The sequence below is a fragment of the Podarcis cretensis genome, assembly GCF_951804945.1.
Source record: "Podarcis cretensis genome assembly, chromosome: 9".
Taxonomy (NCBI): domain Eukaryota; kingdom Metazoa; phylum Chordata; class Lepidosauria; order Squamata; family Lacertidae; genus Podarcis; species Podarcis cretensis.
Genome location: NC_137178.1, coordinates 56376424 through 56399538, shown reverse-complemented (window position 1 = coordinate 56399538; position 23115 = coordinate 56376424). Strand labels below are relative to the sequence as shown.

General features: G+C 43.2%; 2 protein-coding genes across 2 annotated transcripts in view; one reads left to right on the top strand and one right to left on the bottom strand.

Moving 5' to 3' along the window:
* Window positions 1-3774: 3774 nt before the first annotated feature.
* Window positions 3775-23115, bottom strand: part of EXOC1L (exocyst complex component 1 like) — a gene marked incomplete at its 5' end in the record, with an annotated part of 112863 nt that continues 93522 nt past the window's right edge. The window contains 3 exons of the mRNA XM_079990081.1: window positions 3775-4584; window positions 6525-6655; window positions 9312-9432. Of these exons, the coding sequence (XP_079846207.1) occupies window positions 4315-4584; window positions 6525-6655; window positions 9312-9432 (522 nt within the window). The 3' untranslated portion in view covers window positions 3775-4314. Of the gene's footprint in view, window positions 4585-6524; window positions 6656-9311 lie in introns of the transcript that reaches the window.
* Window positions 13466-23115, top strand: part of LOC307223799 (cGMP-dependent protein kinase egl-4-like) — a gene marked incomplete at its 5' end in the record, with an annotated part of 42167 nt that continues 32517 nt past the window's right edge. Inside the window, 3 exons of the mRNA XM_079990101.1 lie at window positions 13466-13635; window positions 16842-16953; window positions 18672-18749. Of these exons, the coding sequence (XP_079846227.1) occupies window positions 13466-13635; window positions 16842-16953; window positions 18672-18749 (360 nt within the window). The remainder of the gene's footprint in view (window positions 13636-16841; window positions 16954-18671; window positions 18750-23115) is intronic.

The following is a 23115-nucleotide window of genomic DNA, read 5'->3' as shown; positions in this document are numbered from 1 at the left end:
GAGCGTCCTCTGCCGCCGCAGAGATCAGTGGGGAGTGTGGTAACCATAGATGTAGAAAATGAAGAGTGACACGGGGGGGGCATTCTGAGCAGCTGTATTTCCTTTTCTTGCTCCTTTCAGGGTTTCAGAACTTGGGCGCTGATGATAACTTCGAATGAAAGCAGGCTTAGAAAAAGGGCAAATTCAATGATATTTGGAATCCATTCCTACAAATACTGTAATAGGTTGAGATCTCGTGAAGTACAGTAGCAACTTTGTAAAGTATACAGTTTTGGTTTTTCCCTCTCCCCCCTTTATTTTCCCTTCTACACGGGTTCTGTTTCTCTTTCTCTCTTTTATTTACGTCTCACCATGTTTGGTGCATATATAATTATGTACTTTGGAGGGGGGGATATATAACAAGTGTACACACAAGAAGAAACTAACTGACTGAATATATTCTATACTTGAAAGCGAAAATAAAATAAAAAAGGCATTTGCCCGGGATTGTTTGGGGATCCCAATCGCACTTAGAACAAAAGGCTAAATTCTCACCCTCACCCCCAATTTACGTAGATAACTCAGTTAGATCATGGCAAGATTGCAGGCTCGATTTCTGTACAGGACAACTACATACCACCTGCACTGCAGGGGGTTGGTTTTCAGGGTCCCTTCCAACGCTACAATTCTATGGTGGAGATTTTAACAGACAGCTGTCATGGTGTGTGTGTGTGTGTGTGTGTGTGTGTGTGTGTGTGTGTGAGAGAGAGAGAGAGAGAGAGAGAGAGAGAGAGAGAGAGAGGATTTTGACATAGCTTCCAATGCAAGACCCGGAAACTCTCCATGCACATGATTGCATGTGTCATTCTATAATTTTCTATCTCGGTGGGAGGGAAAGATGCAAACAGGAGGCGCAGGACCAAAATAGGGTGGAGTTGGGCGTTGATTGGGGAAAGAGGGCGGGGCTATTCAGCGTTCTCTTTCCTTCGCTCCTCCCACCGCGGGCAAAGGGGCGTGGCGAAAGCCCATGGCATATAAGCAATGTGGGAAGGAGAAAGGACTCCGGATATTTGTTGGAGTAAATGCATTGCCTGCTGTTTAGCTCAGAGCAGCTGTGTACCTCGGTCCCCATCCGCTCCTCCTGAGGGCAGGCGGTTAAAGGCTTCTCAGTGATGGTGGCGAAGGAAAATGATAATAGGATGTTGGTCCCTCCAATGCTGCCCTAGACAAGGTCGACTGTGCTCTGCATTCCGTCAGATTTATTCCATGTTTTCCGCCATTTGCACTTCAGCTATGTTCTGTCTTGTTTCACTGACTTAGCTCTTCAGAAAATCAAGCAGCTTATTAACTGATCCCTGGCGACCTCCAGCAAGCAATCAGCTTTCAAAAATATGCCACCCTCCAGCCAGGACAGTAGTCATGCAAGAGTATTCGTTGCAGGATCAGTTTCCTTCGGTGGAGAGAACACTGGAGACTTACTGCATCTTTTGTAATAATCTGTTTATTTACAAATGTAGCAGGTTGGGTAGGTATTACGGGCGTACAGAACCAAGCACACAGTTTCAGTCACTGAAACATCAGACCCTTCACATTTGAAACCAGCTGTGCAGTCAAACCAAACTAGGAAATCCTTCTGTGCACCCACACAATTCTGCAAATATGCTTGATCTACAGCAGGGTGGTCCAACGTGTGACTGGAGGGCTGCATGCGGCCCTCGAGGCTGTTTTGGGTGGCCCTCGGCAACGTTTGATGTTCCCCCAGCCTTCACACTGCTTTTCCAAAGCTGGTAAGCAAGGTGCTGGGCTTTGGGAAAGAGGTTTGGGGGCTCTGACAAGGCCCTAGAGTCCTCTCACCTCCATCACAATATCTAGTTAGTGCCTTCCCAGCTTTGGGAAGAAGGCGAGTGTAGTAATGTCCTTTCTTAACAATGCCACTTCAACAATTTCCCACAAACTGTGTGTGTGATTCTTACTTTATAATTGAAGTACTGGAAACGAACCCTTACTTCTGTCTTTTCTTTCCCCCTCGTTTTGTCTCGGCACTAAATTTAGGGCCAGTTTAGATTTTCTGGCAGCCCTGATGTGAGCATCTTGGAAATGTGTGATGACCTCAGCGTTTCACGCAAGTCAAACCCCAGATCTGCCACTGAGTCAGATAATCCCTGCAGTGCAGTGGTTAGAGCATCAGACCACAGCTGAAAAAATCCAGGTTCAAATACCCCACTGGTGACTTTGAACCGGTCATCCTATCACAGGGTTGTGAAGATGAAATGGGGGTTGCAAACCATGTGCCATGCCTTAAATTCCCTGGAGAGAAGGTGGGATAGAAATGTAATAGACAAATCCCTTCTCCCTGAGGAGTGGCTGGTTTGCGCTAATGCAAAGGTGCCATTTGTGTGAAATGGTTCCTCTAAAATCAGGGTTGTAAAGGGGTGCTACAAGAACTATGCATCACAAGGACATTCCAGTTGATGCAAGTGGCGCCTCTGCAGACCAAAGCTCTGTTGAAGTGGTCAGAAGCAAGTGTAAGCTGGCCCATAATTTGGGGGGGGGGTGTATTTTAAAGTACAGGCCATTCATGTTTGTTGATCCTGAATCAAACCAATTAAAAAGATAATGCTTTAAAAATTACATAGTTGTAATGACTTCAGAATTCCTGAGCTATTGTGCCCCGAGAATGTGAATGAGGTATCATAAAGGTTTAAATCAGCTCACTTTCACAACAGAGTGTGCAGCAATGCATATATGATGTCCACATTCATAGCAGTGGTATTTTAAATATACACTGTATTTTCATTTGAATCCTGTTACACATATAAAGACGAGCCAAGCAAGAGCAAAAATAGTTGAACGTAACAAATATGTAGTTACATATCAGTTCTGAGGATACCAAACAAGTCTGTTGAAAGTATCAATTATTTGTTCATTTCTTAAGAAAGAATGGCAGGGAGTATTTACAGTTTGATTTTTGTTGTTTCATTAGAGTGTTACTAAAGGATCTTCCACCTGCAGCCGCCAGTGCTTCAATATGCATGTTAAGTATAAAATTGATAGCAATATGTATCTGCTGCAGGCTGTTTTCACATGTAAAACTTGAAAGTAAGTTTTGTTTTGCTTTTAAAATAAAGTACGGTAAGCTTCCATCTATCAAGTCTATGTAGCTCAGTATCATCCCACATTGTTTAAAGCACATTCAAGACACATTTAAAGTGCATGGCTTCCCTCCAAAGAATACTGGAAACTGTAGTTTTCCTTAACAGACATGCAATTCCCAGTACCCTTCTCAAACTACAGTTCCCATGATGCTTTGGGGAAGCTATGTGCTCTAAACATGTATAATCATTATATAAATGCAGACTTATACCCACTGCTCATAACTAGATGCAATCCACATGGAACTGCATGATTCCCAGCACATGCTGTGCAGCTCCCATTGTACATCCACTAGTCAGCCTGTACAGGATGTTTCGGTGCCATTGAAGTGTTTGTATATTGGGGTGAGCTCCCATTGCTCGGTCCCTGCTCCTGCCAACCTAGCAGTTCGAAAGCACGTCAAAGTGCAAGTAGATAAATAGGTGCCGCTCCAGTGGGAAGGTAAACGGCGGGTCCGTGCACTGCTCCGGTTTGCCAGAAGCGGCTTAGTCATGTTGGCCACATGACCCAGAAGCTGTACGCCAGCTCCCTTGGCCACTAAAGCGAGATGAGTGCCGCAACCCCAGAGTTGTCCGCAACTGGACCTAACGGTCAGGGGTCCCTTTACCTTTATTGTAGGAATGTGCATATTTGTTTGCTTTGTGTTCTAAGGCTACTAAAGATCAGAGGTGGCAGAAATGGAAAACCATCTTATAAAAATGCATAACACGACTTGTTTTTGCCGCACCTGCCTACTGCAGTTTATTGCATGCACAGTAACAAAGGGATGGAAGACAACTCCTTGCCTCCTAAAGCACCAACACATGCCAGACTACAGTTCCCAGGTTTCTTTGGGAGAAGCCAGGCCAGTTAGACTGGTATAAAACTAACATACAGTTTTGTGTAGCTGTAGCTATATTGCAATCTTATACATGTCTATTCAGAGGAAACACCATGGAGTCCAATGGGGTACGTGATTACAGGAACGCAGCCTGAATATGTGTTTCAATTTTGGTGAAATAAATGGTTGGAAATAGATATTTAAGCACATACTTATATTGTCAAGACTCTATCTTTGAGGTGAACAATTTATATAAAAAATTGTAACCATTTATGAAAAATCGAAACCCTGACAGTATGGAATTGAACTATTTAAAAACCTTATTTTGAAATTGTATCCAAATTCGGAGAGAGTGATAATAGTCAGACAGGCAGAGGGCACAGAGACAGACACAAAAGGTTGGATGCATAGAAGCAGATTCTCATAAGTACTAAGCAGTCATCCCCATTGTTAGATGACCAGAGTGAACCATCATTTATGTAGGTAAAATCAAAGTTGACTATCTTCAAGTCCTTCTGGAGGTACATCTCGTTCAATTTATTTAATGTCCGCGCAAAGGCATATTTAGATGCACAGCTATAAGCTTCCCAACTATAGACTTTCTTGAAATGCATATCAAACCACGGATTATCCTGAAAAGAAATAAATAAAAAGAGAACAATTATTACTTGTACGATAGTGTCTAAATCCTTATTGCACTGCACTCAGTTGCCTTGTAGCTTGGGCATGTTATTGTGGATTAAAAAAAACATTTATTGATCCAAGATAGATTTTGGAAATATTTCCCAAACTCTTGAGTGGTTCTAATTTGTACAACTTGTGCCAGTTCTTTTTGTTGCTGTTGTGAGGTCAGGGGGAAAATCCTTCCACCAGTTAGCAGAAATTTTGATGAAATAGAAATATTTGAATAGTTATAATTTGCTTCAGATATGTTTGTTGCTATTAAAAATTAATATTTCTGAAATTTTGAAATGGTTTATGTCATGGGTAGGCAAACTAAGGCCCGGGGGCCGGATCTGGCCCAATCGCCTTCTAAATCCGGCCCACGGACGGTCCGGGAAACAGCGTGTTTTTACATGAGTAGAATGTGTCCTTTTATTTAAAATGCATCTCTGGGTTATTTGTGGGGCCTGCCTGATGTTTTTACATGAATAGAATGTGTGCTTTTATTTAAAATGCATCTCTGGATTATTTGTGGGGCATAAGAATTCATTCATTCCCCCCCCAAAAAAAATAGTCCGGCCCCCCACAAGGTCTGAGGGACAGTGGACCGGCCCCCTGCTGAAAAAGTTTGCTGACCCCTGGTGTATGTCATTGAAATAGAATCAGATGAGAGCGAGAGTCTCAGTCTCTCTTTCTCTCTCTTTGACAAATCAGGCCTAAGTCTTAAAGCAGTGGCTTACAACCAGTGTGCTGTGGCACCCTGGGGTGCCTTGAATGATGGTCAGGGGTGCCGCAGGCAGCACTGGCCTTTGTCCCTCTTCCCTCCTTCCTCTGATGCCCTCTCACACCTCTGCCTCCCAAAGGGTTATGCAGCTGTTTGTTGCAGCAGCCCTAGCTACAAGCTCCCCAGGCAAATTGTGCCTCTGGGGCTGGTTTTGGGGTGCTGTGAGAAGCAACCTCTCTTGGGGGCAGGAAGACAGCTCAGAGACCAGGGGCAGCAGCTGCGGCTGCTCAGACGACTCCCAAAGAGAGGGAAGAGGAGAGGAGGCTGAGGGAACACTCCACAAGGGTGCGTATTTGAAAAAGAATGAGAATGAGAGGCTGCCAGCTCTGCAGGCAAGGGGTGACATAACTGGGTTCCTGAGCCCCTCAGGGGTGTTGCAGAAAGACTGTAGTTGGTCAAGGCAGCCATGGACTCAAAAAGCTTGAAAACCTCTCCCTTAAAGTATTTAAAGTTCAGTTAGGCCAAGAGGTTTAGAACTTAGAGGTGAAAGGAGGCAGGGAGCAGATTTGAGAGACAAGGGGTGGAAACCCTGGTGAGAAAATAAATTTCCAACTTTTATTTCTAACTTCATTTTGCTCAATAAATTAGCCAATTAAAAGTAATAATGTAAGTTGCATGTGAATTCCTGCCTTTCTAGATGTTGTTTAATTTCCTATTACTGAGGATAGTTCTTCCTTCTTCATTCAAAATGTTTGTATTCAATTAACAAAAAGTTTGGTTTAACATGTTGCATGAATGAATTTCCATAGTAATTTGAGCTCCAAGATAGTGGCCGTGCTGAAATTGACCATAAGATAACGTACTATATCAATACTGCTTAAATAAGACTGTAATTTCCCCACATTTTGGAGCTTGAGAGAATATGGAAAGCCCTTAAACTCAAAGGGTTCTTTTTGTTGCTGCTGCTAATTGGATAAGGTTCATAGAACTGAAAGAGACTGCTTAGTGATTTTGGCAAGCAAGCTTTATGTGGAGCAATCATAGTATGGATATGCTACAAAATATTCCGCCTGAAATCTCATGATGCAATTTTAACATAATAACTTCTTGCGTTAGCGTTTCATTCCAAAGATTACATCACAAACTGCAGTACAATGATGCCTTATAATAAAACGCAGTCCTTACAGTATCAGCTTCTTTCCCATCAATCATCTCCAAATCGTCAAGAAACCATTTTTCAGATATTTCATAATTTTCATCGAGGCCTATCCTAAAGTGTTTCACCATAGTTATTTGTACTTCTTCACCTTTTGTTACTGCAAGACAAAAAAGAAGAAGTTTGCACACATGATACATTTCTGCACTTATCTGAAAATTAATTCTCTGTTATTTTTAGAAACACTATATGATTTCAATTAATGATTAGGACCCAGCAGTGTCTGAAATTTGTTAGGTTTGGATACATTTAGCAAGCATATTTTATTTTGTGCAATAAGCATCCTTATTTGGAAGTAAGTTCCAAATGGAACTTACAAGTAAATGTGACTAAGATTGCCACTTCAATATACAAACACTTCAATGGCACCGAAACATCCTGTACAGGCTGACTAGTGGGTGTACAATGTTATTGATATATTAATATAAGATTGTGATGGTAAAGTTCACACTGCCTCCAGTGTTTTGTGCATTTGTCCACTCTTAGATTCTCTCACACTGATGTTGCATTCATGTTGCATCCACTAATTTACCTAAATCTGGTGGCTGCTTCAGAGCCAGCAATTTCACCTCTTTACATGCTACTATATTAATATTGGGACGCAGGTGGCGCTGTGGGTTAAAGCCTCAGCGCCTAGGACTTGCCGATCGAAAGGTCGGCGGTTCGAATCCCTGCGGCGGGGTGCGCTCCCGCTGCTCGGTCCCAGCGCCTGCCAACCTAGCAGTTCGAAAGCACCTCCGGGTGCAAGTAGATAAATAGGGACCGCTTACCAGCGGGAAGGTAAACGGCGATTCCGTGTGCGGCTCTGGCTCGCCAGAGCAGCGATGTCACGCTGGCCACGTGACCCGGAAGTGTCTCCGGACAGCGCTGGCCCCTGGCCTCTTAAGTGAGATGGGCGCACAACCCCAGAGTCTGTCAAGACTGGCCCGTACGGGCAGGGGTACCTTTACCTTTACCTTTATATTAATATTATTAATAATAATTTTATTATTTATACCCCGCCCATCTGGCTGGGTTTCCTCAGCCACTCTGGGTGGCTCCCAACAGAATTAAAAGCACAATAAAACATCAAACATAAAAAAAACTTCTCTAAAGTTTGTGGGGGAAAGGCTTAGGAAGTAGGTGCTTGCAAGAATAAGCCCATATGGGAAAACACAGTGCCCTATCACTGCCATGTTTGATATCCTGAGAAAGATGCTCTCCACCCCAGATCCATACCATTTTCTCTTCACCTCCATACTGCTCAGGTTGCTCATCCTCCCTTCGCTTTACCAAGCAGTGGGAAGGAAGCAAACAGCTCCATTTTTCTTTCACACACACCCCAGATTGCTGCCTCCTCTAACCAACTGGCTCAAGGCCAGGATCACGGTATCTTGCTTGGAGTACAGTATCTGCAAAGCCTAGGATACATATGCAAGTGCCTCCCTTTGCACACTTGGGACTTCCAAGTTTTGCTTAGTTTCAGTGGAGCTGTCCAGGGTGCTGAATGATGGAAGATGCCATATGCCCAATGAAGACCTGGAAATGAAGTGTTTTTGTTGTGGTTTACCTCACACATTGACTCAGACTTCTGACAAGTGTATGAAGAATGATGTATGCATATGCACTTTGTAATTGATGCACTTTGTGTGATTTGTATGATACAACATGCGTGTGTGTATGTTTAAAAGCCCAACTCTTAATATACTTTTTAATATATAAAAGTGCTATGAATATCCACAGGTAATCCTCAGCATACTTACTTTGAAGTTAATCCTATTAATTCCAGTGCGGTTTATTTCTGAGTACAGCTAGATCTGTCACTTTGAACCATGATCCTGAATACATTGACTGAAACCTAAGAGCTATTTTAAATACATACAAAGGATTGGGCAGGCCCCATGGATTTATTTATTTTTGACATTTCCTGTTCAGAAGAGCAGACTTGGGCCAACTTGAAGAGTTGGGCCAACTTGAAGCATGCAGGGAGATGGCAACAAACAATTAAGATAAGTCAATCCTGAGCACATTGGCTTGAAAATGAATGCAGTAAGAATTACATCTAATCGGAAATAGGCTTAGTACTGCAGATTGAAAAGGAAGATGCCATTTCGCTGGCACAATATTAAATGCAGTCTGCCTACAGCTGACACAGTGAGATGTAAATAAGCATTTACAAACAAACTCAAGCTATCAGCTAAAACCCCCTATTTAGGAGTAGGCCCCATTAAAATAAGTACTGTACAATTGAATTCCAAATAACCATGCATTAGAATTTACTGTAAAACTAGATTACTATTCTTTTTCTTGGACTTGTGGGAGGCACTAGCCTCTTAACTCTAAACACATTCAAAGTCCAATCCCCGTCACATTTGCTTTGAAGAAAATTTCATTGATTTCCTAATTCCAAGCAGATGTGCTTAAGACTGCTGCCTTACTTGGAAATAAATACCATTAATCAGAATACATCAGATTTATTGGAAATGGCATGAAATTGCAGCCAGGAGATCCCCTGTCAAATATGAATATTTAACATTTGTGTTGGATTTTTTTCAAAGCATCTCACACACATTATATCAGAAACGTCCGTTATGTTACCTTTCTGCTGCAGATAGACTGAGGCTGAGAGAACTGTGGTTTCTCTACAAGGCGCCACATTAGTTCATGACTAAGGAGAGCTTTGAATCAGAAATTTCTGGCTCCCAACTCACACTCTTAGTCCCTACACCAGGTTGGATAGCTGTAGCCTGGACCTTGTTAGGCCCTTTCCTATTTACCTGAAGCGCAGAGGTAGAAGCGATCCTTGCCTGAACACTCAACTTCAATGAACTCATACAACCTTTGCCCAAGGGATTTGAACAGCTTCTTGTTGAGGTCCTCTTTCACCAACGATGACATTGCCTTGGCTTTGATCACGAGCGACCGAGGCAGATGTCTTGTTTCCACACCTCTTCTCCTTCTTCCTTCTGGAGTCCCTCCAGGAGTTAGGACCTGAGTTCAGTGTCAAACGGCAATCAGGCCACAGCTCCCAGCTTGTTGGCCAGAAGACCAGCGGCCCCATTCAGAGTCCTGCCCAGCAAAAGAGGCTCCTCTTCTCTGACATAGTTTACTGATGTGAAGAGAGATTGTCTTCTGTGGGTCTCAGCAGCCCCCTGACTCTCACAGGGCAGAGGCATCTTTAATACCAGAGCAGCGAGGAAGCCCCATTTGCACTAACTCATTTTGATTCCATTATCCCAGTCAGTTAACAGCTGCCTGGAGGTATTGATTGAGATGATCTTCCATTAAGGATATTACCACTGGCGAAAGAAGAGACAGGAGCAGGAGCTACATCTCCTCGCCCGCCCTCATCTGCAGTGCCGCTGCTGTTCCCGAACACTTAACTTTTGCCACAAGTCTACGTGCATCGCTTCAGAAATGAAGGGAAGCCAGACAGTTCTGGCTCCGAAACCACCTGCCAGTTCAGAAAGGGCTTCAGCACTAAATCCAGATCTTCACTTTCAGGACACCAGGGGGAAAAACATCCACCATCCGGGTTATAGTAATTCTGGAAAGCTGGTTTTTCTCATGTAACCCTTTCCATGCTAGAGTTTTGTTCCAATGCTCTTCAAATCTTGCAAAACATTTCATTTATGAAACATTTTGTTCTCCCTTTCCAAAAGCTAATCCCTTCTACAAATATTTCTGAAATCATTCAATTCTGTGTAGTCTTAATGACTTCCACCTGCTTCATTTCTCTCTAAGCCAGTGGTTCCCAGCCCTTTTTTTGCCATGCCCCACCTAAGCATCTCTAAAATCCTGACCCCCCCATGACATATAATTCTAATTATTCAAAAAGTGAACTCCTATTCATGTGGAGGAAGCCTAAAAGGCAATTAACTTGGTCTAAACAAGCTTCCAAATTGCCCCCTTAAAAATCAAATTGCCCCCGTGTGGGGCGTGTGCTTCATGTTGAGAACCATGGCTCTAAGCCAAAGGTCAGCAACCTAAGGCCCATGGGCTGAAAGCGGCCCATGAGGGTCACTTAACTGGCCCATAAGCCGCTCCCGAACCAAGCCGTCCACTCAACGAGTCCCCATGTGCTGCGCTAAACTGGCACAGCGCAGTGCGGGGACTCTCTTCCGCATCTGAAAAGAAGGAAATCGCTTCTGCGCATGCCCAGATGCCAAAAATTGCCCCTGCGCAGAAGCGATTTTTGGCATTTGGGCATGTGCAGAAGTGATTTCTGGCACCACGGACATGCGCAGACATGATTTCTGGTGTTGTGCTACCCTGGTCTGGCCCACGGAGGATCTCCGTGGGAGTGATTCAGGCCATGCCCAGTAAGCCTTGCTGACCCCTGCTCTAAGCTCTATATTTTGCCTGTTGGCTTCAACACAACCTATCTCCTGTTTTTCAGAGGGATTAGCCCCATTTGGGGGGGGGTGCTGCTCAAAAAGTGCTAGACTGGCAAGCTACCCTCAGCTGACGACCTGAGAGGAAAGAGCATCTGTAAACACTATTGATTTTAAATAATATCTTTAATTCATCTCCTTGCTCATTAGCAGAATTGCTTTCTCTTTTCTAACTCCCCCACTACTCCAGGGAGGCTATTAACAGCACACTTAAGCCATTTTCACAAATGATATTTAAATCAGTTTTGCATTTTCTCTGCTACATGGAGTATTTACTAGGTAGAATGTGCCTTGCGTTTAAAATGATCTCTCATCCGCTTTCTATGTTACACAAATAGAACAATCTGAGTAAGGAGTAAGTACCATTGCACTCATGTTCAAATAGACAAAACTAATGAAACATCAACATGATGACCCATTTTATTTTGAAAATCTGCTCCAGGAGGAAGTTGCTGAGAGTGGGGAAGCATTAGTGGGGAGGGGGTGCCAATCCTTTCCTCACCTGACAAATCAATGATCTCCTAAAGTGCCTTTTCAAGCCAAAGGGATGCGGGTGGCGCTGTGGGTTAAACCACAGAGCCTAGGACTTCCCAATCAGAAGGTTGGCGGTTCGAATCCCCGCGACGGGGTGAGCTCCCATTGCTCAGTCCCTGCTCCTGCCAACCTAGCAGTTCGAAAGCACGGCAAAGTGCAAGTAGATAAATAGGTACTGCTCTGGCGGGAAGGTAAACAGCATTTCTGTGCACTGCTCTGGTTCATCAGAAGTGGCTTAGTCATGCTGGCCACATGACCCAGAAGCTGTATGCCGGCTCCCTCAGCCAATAAAGCAAGATGAGTGCTGCAACCCCAGGGTCGGCCACGACTGGACCTAACAGTCAGGGGTCCCTTTACCTTTATAGCCTTTGGGCTGCCATTTCATGCATCATGTGTAGTTTGGCCCTCAGCTGGTCTTACTTCTGATGACCACCTCAGCATTGTAACTGAATTATGCTTCTTCTCCCTACATTTTTATATTGCCCTCAAAGACACCTGTGCATAAACATGAGAACTTTACTATTGAACTGCAAGCAACCATGTGTGAAAGGTGCATTTTCACTGAATGCTCGGTATAGAATTTTATAAAGAATTTGTGTTTGAGGATGCCTTGGAGCATGGAAGGTAGATTGAGAGTATAACGGTAAAAAAATTGTTTGAGAGGGACACAACAGTGACCTTAATATGGATGTCTGCTATAGACTTCCAAGAGGAATTGGATAATGCCTTCCTAAAGCAGATTATCAAAGGTTCAAAAAAGGAGAGAGATATATAGCAGTCATGGGAGACTTCAGCTACCCTGATATCTGCTGGAATCCAAACTCTGCCAAGAATGCAAAGTCCAACAAATGCCTCTCTCTTCTTTTTGGCAATCACTCGTAGCCGAGTAAGATTGTCTGCCATAAACACAGTTTTAAAAATGAGTCTGTAAATAACTGTGGAGGCCAATTCTGGATCCACACATCCTTTTACAGTGGGGACATAGGTTTCCGGGTGGGAGTTGATCATAGTGAGGGTTTGCCAGGCATGCCTTCCTCTTAGCACGTTTCTCCCTTGTGTCCCGAGTTCGAGTGTCTTCAAAGCCTTTGGTAAAGGCTGTTCTCCAACTGGAGTGCTCGCAGGCCAGTGTTTCCCAGTTGTCGGTGTTTATACTACATTTTTAAAGATTTGCCTCAAGACAGTCTTTAAACCTCTTTTGTTGACCACCAGCATTACGCTTCCCATTTTTAAGTTTGGTATAGAGTAGTTGCTCTGGAAGATGATCATCACTATCTTGATGACAATGTCATTTCCCAGAAGGTGGAAGAAGCAACAAGGGGGGGTCATCTCTCTTAAAGGTAAAGGGACCCCTGACCATTAGGTCCAGTCGTGGACAACTCTGGGGTTGTGGCGCTCATCTCGCTTTATTCGCTGAGGGAGCTGACATACAGGTTCCGGGTCATGTGGCCAGCATGACTAAGCCGCTTCTGGCGAACCAGAACAGTGCACGGAAATGCCGTTTACCTTCCCGCCGGAGCGGTACCTATTTATCTACTTGCACTTGGATGTGCTTTCGAACTGCTAGGTTGGCAGGAGCAGGGACCGAGCAACGGGAGCTCACCCCGTCATGGGGATTCGAACCGCTGACCTTCTGATTGACAAGTCCTAGTCCCTGACCTGGCCTAACAGAGTAACCTGGTGACAGGCAGAAGTTCAACTGGTGCAGCTTCTCCTCGCACTCAAATGCGGTGTAAGGGGAAGCCCCTCCACCTGTTGAAGTTCTGCCACGCGCAGCTGTTTTAAGACACAGAACCTGGCGAAGGGAAGGAAGGGGAACCCAGGTTGTTGTAAAGATTCTTTCCCTCTCCGCGTTGCCCGAGGTATCCGCGCCCCAGGGCGTGTTCGCGTTGCCGCCCGTGCGCCCAGGGCGAAAAACATGCCCAAGGCTCCCCTGTCCCGCCTTCGTGTTGCCACAGGAATGAGCCCGAGGCTGCTCCTCCCCACGAAGTGTTGGAGACGGAGCCATGGCCGCCTCGCAGCGAGAGGCAAACCGTCTCTCCGCCGATGGGGATCGCTCTCCCGCGCCCGCCTCCTTCGCGCTTCCTTGCCAGGGAGAGGCGCCGGGACGCCGACGGTTCCGCCGAGCAGCCGCCGCCGCCGCCCATCTCTGCGGGCTGCTGCTGAACAGGAAAAGGTAACTCGCCCCCGGCCGGCTCCACTCCGTCTCCCCTTAAGACCCGCATGCTGAGGAGGCGGGAGGCCAGTTGTTTCAGCACCTTGGCCAGTGGGGGGGATGGTTGTGCGCTCTGTGCATGCCCTGGGACTACTGCACATAGCGCGCGCGCTGCCTGCTGACCGCCGCCTTTCTTTCTGCCCCACGGGAGCCAAGGCTAAAGTGAGGCATTTGCAGAAGTCTTTTAAGTTAATAAACAAGTTAGGTCAGAAGATCTAGAACTCCAGACTAGATTTCAGAGAGCTGACTGCCTGGAATGGCTGTGGAAAACTCCTCAACACCCCCCCCCCAATTATTAAATAAACACACAGATTCCATACATTTGCGTGGATGACATAGCTGCATCTAGTTACAGATAGGTAGCCGTGTTGGTCTGCCATAGTCAAAACAAAATTTAAAAAAATCCTTCCAGTAGCACCTTAAAGACCAATTAAGTTAGTTCTTGGTATGAGCTTTTGTGTGCATGCACATTCTGAAGAAGTGTGCATGCACACGAAAGCTCATACCAAGAACTAACTTAGTTGGTCTTTAAGGTGCTACTGGAAGGATTCTTTTTTATTTTTATTTTTATTTTGATAGCTGCATCTAGGCAGTCTTCTCACTTTAGGAAGTGTTCAGCCTAATGTTTACTTGGAAGCAAGCCTCACTAGGTTCAGTGGGACTTTGAGAGTCAGCAAAGTGTGTTTAGGGGTGCATCTTTGCGCTGCCACCATGTTAAGGCTTTCTTCTGAGTAGGCATGGATTGCATTGCAAATAAGCCCAGGGAGCATAATAGAGTAAGAAATAAGTCACAGAGTTAGAGGGAATCCTGAGGGTCATACAGTCCAACCCCATCCGTTCCATCACCTGTTGATGGACACGCATATAGCAGCTGTCTCTGGGATGGCTGCTGTTGGGCTGAGTGGAAGGAGCCGTATCTGAACCCAGAAAGTAATAATGAATTGCATTTAAATACATTGCAAGCTAGCAAGACCTATCCCCTGCAACAGCATACAAATTGATATGCTTAATTAGACCCAACAACACACCTACAAACAAAACACACGCAACCTGTCACACCCAGCACCCTCCAGACTCTCACAGCATCAGCAGAATAAAATATCTGTCTACATAATGCTGACACAAAAAGCTTTGCACATGAAACTGGGAAACACTGGCCTGCGAGCGCTCCAGTTGAAGAACAGCCTTTACCAAAGGTGTCATGGGCTTTGAAGACACTTGAACTCAGGACGCAAGGGAGAAACGTACTAGGAGAAAGGCACGCTTGGCAAATCCACACCGTGATCAACTCCCACCCGGAAACCAATGTCCCCACTGTGGAAGGACGTGTGGATCCAGAATTGGCCTCCGCAGTCACTTACGGACTCATTGTTAAAACCGTGTTTATGGAAGACAATCTTACTTGGCTACGAGTGATTGCCAAAGAAGAAGAAGACAAGAATGCAATTTCACTGTCTTCCCCTTTCCACCCCTCTTTTCCCATGTCTCTTTTCCGATAGCCTCATATTTCCTATAACGATAATGTCTTACCTCGAATATGACTGTTTTGTTTGACTAATTCAATGACTTGAAAGCAGAGACTCTGTACATTCTGTTATTACCCAGGAAAATCTTAATAAAAACATTTAAAAATACAGCTTTCAGTATGTGCTGTTTTGTTTGTTTGTTTGCGTTCCCATTATCTTGAGCTCTCACCTCGGTAACTTGGAAAAATGTACCTCGGCTTAAATGTCACGTGCATTGCTGCCTGCAGAAGTTTGTTCCCTACCATATTCAATTACCGGTAGTCTCTAATTACAGGTAGTGAAATTCTATGCTTGTTTAACTCAAAAGAAGATCCTGCTGAGTTCACCAATGCTTATTCTAAAGCAATAGTACAGAGGAATGCAGTCTGATTGTTCTTTTAACAAATATTCAGGGATGCTTGCTTGACCCCAGCCTTTCTCTTCTCCTTGTTTCTGCAATTGGTAGTTCTTCCCAGGGAACTGCAGCCTGGATGTCAAAGGAGTTCTTATGGGACCCCAAAACAGTGTGAAGCTTGCATGCTACTGCTTTGTTACTACTACACCCTGGCTGTGCATTGACACTGGTTCATCAGTGCTTTGCTTAATATGAAACTACAGAGGTACCTTGGTTGTCAAACTTAATCCGTTCCGGGAGTCCATTCAACTCCCAGAACTGTTGGCTTCCAATTGGCTTCCAATTGGCTTCAGGAGCTTCCTGCACTCAATCGAAAGCTGCGTCGGACATTCGACTTCCAAAAAACGTTTGCAAACCAGAACACTCACTTGCGGGTTTGCGGCACTCGGGAGCCAATTTGTTTGGGAGCCAAGCCGTTCGACAACCAAGGTACCACTGTACTGTCAAAGTTTGTTTGTTTGTTTAATGTACAAATTACTGAGATGCAAGAATAATGAACAAGTGTTTCACACACTGCCTTTTTTCTGAATAAGATGGACTAACAAAATGCCAGTTGAAAATAATCTGTTAAATTGAAAGTTTTAAAGTTTGAACACTCTGTAGACTGAAATCACCTCAATAGTTGGTTTTAGTTAGAAGAATTCAGTGTTTACAGAACTGACAGTAAAACATACTTATTCTGGCAATTTTACCAATATGCAAGGAAGGTGAAGCCTCTTGCCGGGGGGGGGGGGCGGGGAAGGCTAACAACAAGCAAGAATATACAAGTATATATATTTTTTGTTTATTTAACAAAAAATATATAATGCTTGATTGTTAGAAACCTCTAAGCAGTTACAAAAATTCACAATGAAACATTCAAATTACTGATTAAATACAGGTGTTTCAGAATATTCAAAAGATGATTCAATGGTGCGCTTTTTCTCTATGGTTTAAATAACTTCCTTATAATTTACCAAGTTAGCACAGGAGCCCTGTATCTTTGTATCTGCCTTATTTAAGTATGCTTTATCTTCACCTTATTTTAGCCGTTGTATGTACCATTTATTTATCTCGATTAACACTAGGAAATTTTTGCTGCTCTCAATAATTACGGTAGAAACTTTTTTTAAAAAAATAAAAGTATAGTGACATGCAAACCATGATGTCTTTTGAGAAAGTGCTAGATAAGAATAAAAATAGATAAATATTGTGTAATCTCTTTACTCCAAAACAGCCAATGCCACCCATTTTTTTTTCTTGTGCAGATATATTGAAAGGAGTCAGGCGGTGCAATGGGCAACATTTTACCTGGAGAGGCAGATGAACTTCAAAAGTGACTACTTGTTTAATGTCAGTGATTATTCTAAAAAACAATTTGTGAGTATTTTTTAATGTTTCATGAGTCCTTAAATCTCTAAAAGCCTGGTTGCTGTGTCTCTTGCTTGCTAGCCATAATCAGTCTGCCATCCTTTTATAATATGAGGATAGTAATACTGTCCTGTGCTTCAGTACTCTTGTAAGGAGTACTTAGATCATATATATATATATGTTAATTGCTTGGAAAACTTGAAATGTCTTCTGTTTATCTGGTGCTGTTATTACTGGGGCAATTCAGAGCTGATTATGGAATACAATCTGGGGTGCAAATGTGCCACATTTTATACCTATACAAGTTTATTTCTATATGAAGAATTCTGTTAGATTTAAATAATGTTCAAATAAAATTATTCCTACATTGTGTGTAGTTGGGGGAGGGGGATACAATGAACTGCAGAGCCCTGTTTAGGGAAGTTTTTAATGTTTGAAGTTTTATTCTGTTTTTAGTGTTCTGTTGGGAGCTGCCCACAGTGGCTGGGGAAACCCAGCCTGATGGGTGGGGTGTAAATGATAAACAACAACAACAACAACGTGTTTTCACTTTAAATAGCTTGAAGTTACCAAGCGCATCTCTAGGTTTGAAGTCAGCATGACTCATTACCCTGAATGTTGGATACGTACCCAGAAAAACTGGATTTCCATTCTAGCTTCTGCCATTGACTGACCCAAGTGGCAGATCATGAACTCAACCTTATTTCGCTACCTGCAAAGTGGAAGTAATGGTGCCAAGTGCTATTTAGGGGATCGTTTCTCAGTTGTAAGCATTTGCGTGGAACATAGTATTTTGTAATGTCATGCCCATTCCCTATTGCTGGCTGGCATGCCCCATCCAAAGCACTTATTTTTCTGGCAGAGCAAATCAAATGATTTGACACTATTAATATAGCACTTTTATAATGAACATTAACAGATGAGGTGTAATTCTGTTAATATTTTTGGGGGGTTTTTTAAGTGGAAAATGTTGCTTTTGATGAGAAAAATTTATTCAGAAAATTTATTCAGAAAATTTCTGTCCTTCTCTTAAGTCCAAAGAGTTACAGATTTGCTCTATTTTGATGTTATTATTGTCAGGACTAAGTTCATTACTGGGAGAAGTTAAGGACATCAAGTTTTTATTTGGGAAAAGTGTGATTAGAATAATGTAGGGTGAAACCTAAAATTGGATTTGTTTCTAGTAAACAATGAGCTGGATCCAGAGAGCCCATTACATGAGCAAAAAGAACTTCCAGCTCCATTTGCCACAGCATAAGTGTTATGTTTTTGGCCCTTGTTAAAACCTGTTTTTATTTACTTGGGCTTTGCAATCCACTTGCGCCTCCTCCATTCTAGTTACTGTATATACTACTATTATATTAATCTGTTATTTATTGTTATTTTATGTGTATACTTTATTTTTATTTAACTTCTGTGCTGTTCTTATTTTTTTATTAAAAATATTTTAAGCAGCGCAATTGATGGTTGTTAAATTCAGTGGGTTTTACTTCTAAGAAATTCAGAGGTCTATTATATATGTGGAATACGTTCTTGAAGAATCATGTCCCTAAAGTATGTTGTAACCCATTTTTAGAAAACAGTCAAACCAATACAAATATAGAGTTGAAAGAGATACCCATGACTGCAATGAATGCCTTTATACTGTGTGTATAAGTAACTAGGGAATAGCTAGGCTACAGTCAATGAAAAGGCTATTGGATAATGTGTACATTTTCTTTGTGTAGCCAAAGAAAGGCTTTGAAAAGCTTAAGCATCTGTTACATATTTGTCCAAACCAAAGAAGGCAGGAAGACATTCTAAAGGTGAGAGAAATTCTATGTACTGTCATCATACGCTAATATTGATATTAGTCGTTTTTGTGGTATTATTTTATTATTTTAATTGCATGTTATTTTGCGATATTTTAGTTGAATGACAGGCTGAAAATGCAAATAATAAATGAATAAATAAAATATTTGAAGCATTAATATGGAAATGCATGTGCTGAATTTATCATCTTTTATTTGTAAATAATTATTGCTTTAGCGTAAATATTTAGCCACAGTACTGCATTTTGTTTACAATACTTCTTTATACATTTTTTTTTAAAGTTCTCTCTCATTTTGCCCCCAAATCCCCAAATAGGTAGCTGTTGTTTTAACAAAAGTTCTGTCAATGTTAAAAGAACAAAGAGTTCCTGCACCCAATAGCAGCTGATAACACATACAATGTCCTCTCCCTGCATTAAACGGGGGGCGCCCTTTGCGTGGACGTGCGCAGCCCCTGGGCCCGGTGCAGCTCGATCAGCACAGGCTTGGCTTCGCCTTCCCCCAGGTGGGATACCTGCAGGTCTCCACCTACCTCAGTCAGTTGTCCAATCCCGCCTGGGGGAAGCGTTGCCAAGGAGACCAGGCCAGGTAGGGGAGGGATTACCTGCCCACACAATAGAGGGAGCATCTTACCTGGGAATCCTCAATTGGCTCCAGAGCGTCAATCCTGGCAGTGGTAAACCAATTACAGGATCAGGAATTGGTTAAGTCGTTGGAAGCTGACAACCATGTTGTAAATTCAAGATAATAATACAGTGGTACCTTGGTTCTCGAACTTAATCCATTCTGGTAGTCCGTTCGACTCTAGATTCGAAAACCAAGGCACGGCTTCCGATTGGCTGCAGGAGCTTCCTGCACTCAACTGGAAGCCGCATCAGACATTCGGCTTCCGAAAAACATTTGCAAACTGGAACACTCACTTCTGGGTCTGCAGCATTCAGGAGCCGATTTGTATGGAAGCCAAGCCATTCAGGAACAAAGGTACCACTGTATAGCCAGTGGGATCAAAATCTTTGTTGTTGTTGTTTAGTCGTTTAGTCGTGTCTGACTCTTCGTGACCCCATGGACCAGAGCACGCCAAGCACTCCTGTCTTCCACTGCCTCCTGCAGTTTGGTCAAATTCATACTGGTAGCTTTGAGAACACTATCCAACCATCTCGTCCTCTGTCGTCCCCTTCTCCTTGTGCCCTCCATCTTTCCCAACATCAGGGTCTTTTCCAGGGAGTCTTCTCTTCTCAGGAGGTGGCCAAAATATTGGAGCCTCAGCTTCACAATCTGTCCTTCCAGTGAGCACTCAGAGCTGATTTCCTTAAGAATGGAGAGGTTTGATCTTCTTGCAGTCCATGGGACTCTCAGGAGTCTCCTCCAGCACCATAATCCAAAAGCATCAATTCTTCGGCTATCAGCCTTCTTTATGGTCCAGCTCTCACTTCCATACATCACTACTGGGAAAACCATAGCTTTAACTATATGGACCTTTGCTGGCAAGGTGATGTCTCTATCAAAATCTTACATCTACATAAATGTGCTTAGGAATGCAGACCTAAAATCAGCATCCTGCAGGACCAGCTTCCAAAGTAGTATGTCATGACAGAGAACCACTTTGGCCACATACTTATGTTAGAGACACTAGAAAACGTAGTCCTCTTGAGAAAGGTAAGAGATAGTCTTTAGTCAAAAGCAGCCTTTAGTTATTTCTGTTTCTAACAGAGAGTCTCCAGTGTTTGTCTAATATAGATTAGCGATGAAAAAATTTAATAAGTGGTGGGCGTCTTTCTCCTCTCCATCCTCTAAGGGGTTCTATGGGGAAGTTATAATTTTAGCTCTTCCTCCATAAGCAAGCTGCACAATCACCTGTCACATACTAATGTATAAAGAAACATTTTGTTAGCTATCTGTAAAATAAACAGGCTTTTAGAGCTCATAGATTTTTTTGTTTGTTTAAGTGTTTCAATATAAAAAGCTTTTTTGTGAACGCAAGTCTCATTGCAAGGCATCTGACAAATATTGACAAAACTTTCTACCTCTTAATGTTGCGTAACAAAGTGTTGCTTTGTTTGTTAAGGCAGCAATCAACAACCTAAGATGTCTTTTTGCATCAGATCCTATGCCAGATATGTATTTCTTTGACTCATTAAACATGTTTTATATAAGTAGTTGTGCATACCTTTATCAGTAATAACAAAACAAACCATACAACAACTGATAGTTGCTAATGCAGTTATTTAGATTTTTTCTAAAATTTAATAATAATAATAATAATAATAATAATAATAATAATAATAATTTATTATTAATACCCCACCCATCTGGCTGGGTTTCCCCAGCCACTCTTGTAAACCAGTTGCCCACTGCCACTTCCTTTCCACCCTATTCATATCTCAAATGTGCCCTTAAGACAGGATTTGTGAGGAAAGAGACAATGGGGAGGTTTCCCACTTTGACCTTGCAGAGAAAACAATTGCTCAGTTTAGGAATCAAAATGGTTCCAGTCTTCCTGTGCTGATCTATGTACATGCTTGGTTGGTACGCTTATGAACATTACCATATATCTAAGACCCCAAAATTCCTATCACACCAGGCAGGACCAGCACAAGACAGTTTGGCACATGAGGCAAACCACAAAGAGCCATGCACCCATCAGGGTAGAAGGGAGGGGAATGAAGCTCTTCATTAGGAACAGGGTGTGTGGGAAGTGAAGATCTACATGGGATGTGTTCCTTGGAGGCTAGATCTGCTGCCCCTGTTGCCCCACCTTGCCTCATGGGAGGGCCAGCCCTGCTCCCAGGTCCAGGAGGCAAGCCGAAGTGACAAGAGGGAGAGAGTGGATTGCGTAATTAGTTGCAAGGCTGGACAGATTTTAACCTTGGTTTCTGCCTGGTTTTACCATCATGTGAAAGACAAAAATCCCATGACTGCAAACATGGAGCAGGAATTCGAACAGTTAGATGCATACTAAGTGATCTTTTTTTGCTTATCACATTGTGATATTCCTTGAAAGAAGGAAATGTGAGCCCTAATATATCCCACAAATTATTAAGCAATCTCCGGAGTTCAGAAACGATATTTTAAACAGAGCATAGGGGACGACACTAATGGCTTTACTACGTCACTCAACACCAGCTTCTTACCCCTTTCCATTAACAATCTTGTAGCACAGAGTTAGAGAGAATGTTGTAAACTATAGTTAAGGGGAAAAGGTGTTAGTAGCCTACGGTCAATAGAAAAAGGAGATGTGAAAAACAAGTATATTTAGCCAGGCAGGCTGAGGTGGTGGGAGGCATGGACAGCTGTTTTGGCACATGAAAGTAGAATCTCAGTGAATTGGAGACCATGTTATTGAAAAGATTTTGGCAGGCAGGAATAAAAGAGCGGCGACATGGGTTTGAATGATAAAGGGATCACTGTACATATGACTGGTCCTTGCCACATTAAAACCAGTGGTTTTGGTGAGCTGTGTAAGGATTTGACAGCTCAGTATCTTCTGGGGGACAAATCTGGAACTTCAGCTCATTTAAATTTGATGTGTTTGCATATTCTATAATTCTGCCTCAGCGTCCCCTCTGTCAATGGAAGTACCCGACATTCCTTTATTCTACATAAATGCTGTGAGGATAAATAGTGTGATTCAAAGATAAAAGAGAATACCACCATTTGGGACAGTAGTGTGGGCAGATAGGATGTTTAACAGCTGTATATAAAAAATAATTTCAGCAGGTGTAACTTACATGATGGTGGATCACAGAGTCCAGTAATGACCAGGACACTGAGTCAGAGATTATAGTGCTACCAGCTGAGCACAGTTTATGTTGGTGATTAGCTGTGGGTTAAACCACAGAGCCTAGGACTTGCCGATCAGAAGGTCGGCGGTTCGAATCCCCGTGACGGGGTAAGCTCCCGTTGCTCGTCCCTGCTCCTGCAAACCTAGCAGTTTGAAAGTACGTCAAAGTGCAAGTAGATAAATAGGTACCACTCCGGCGGGAAGGTAAACGGCGTTTCCGTGCGCTGCTCTGGTTCGCCAGAAGCGGCTTAGTCATGCTGGCCACATGACCCAGAAGCTGTACGCCGGCTCCCTCGGCCAATAAAGCGAGATGAGCGCCACAACCCCAGAGTCGGCCACGACTGGACCTAATGGTCAGGGGTCCCTTTACCTTTTAAACCTGAGCTGGCTGGCAGAACACTGAACTATACCCCACAGCAGTAGGACTGAAAGAACTAGAACCAGTGCTCTCATCAGCAGCTTCCTTCAGGCTTTTAGGAACCAAGTTCCTCCCAGTATGATAGCACAGGGAGTGCAGTAGTTGGAGCACAGAAAAAGTGCCCATCTCTGGGACAGAAGGCTGGCTCTTGTCTCTAGCTT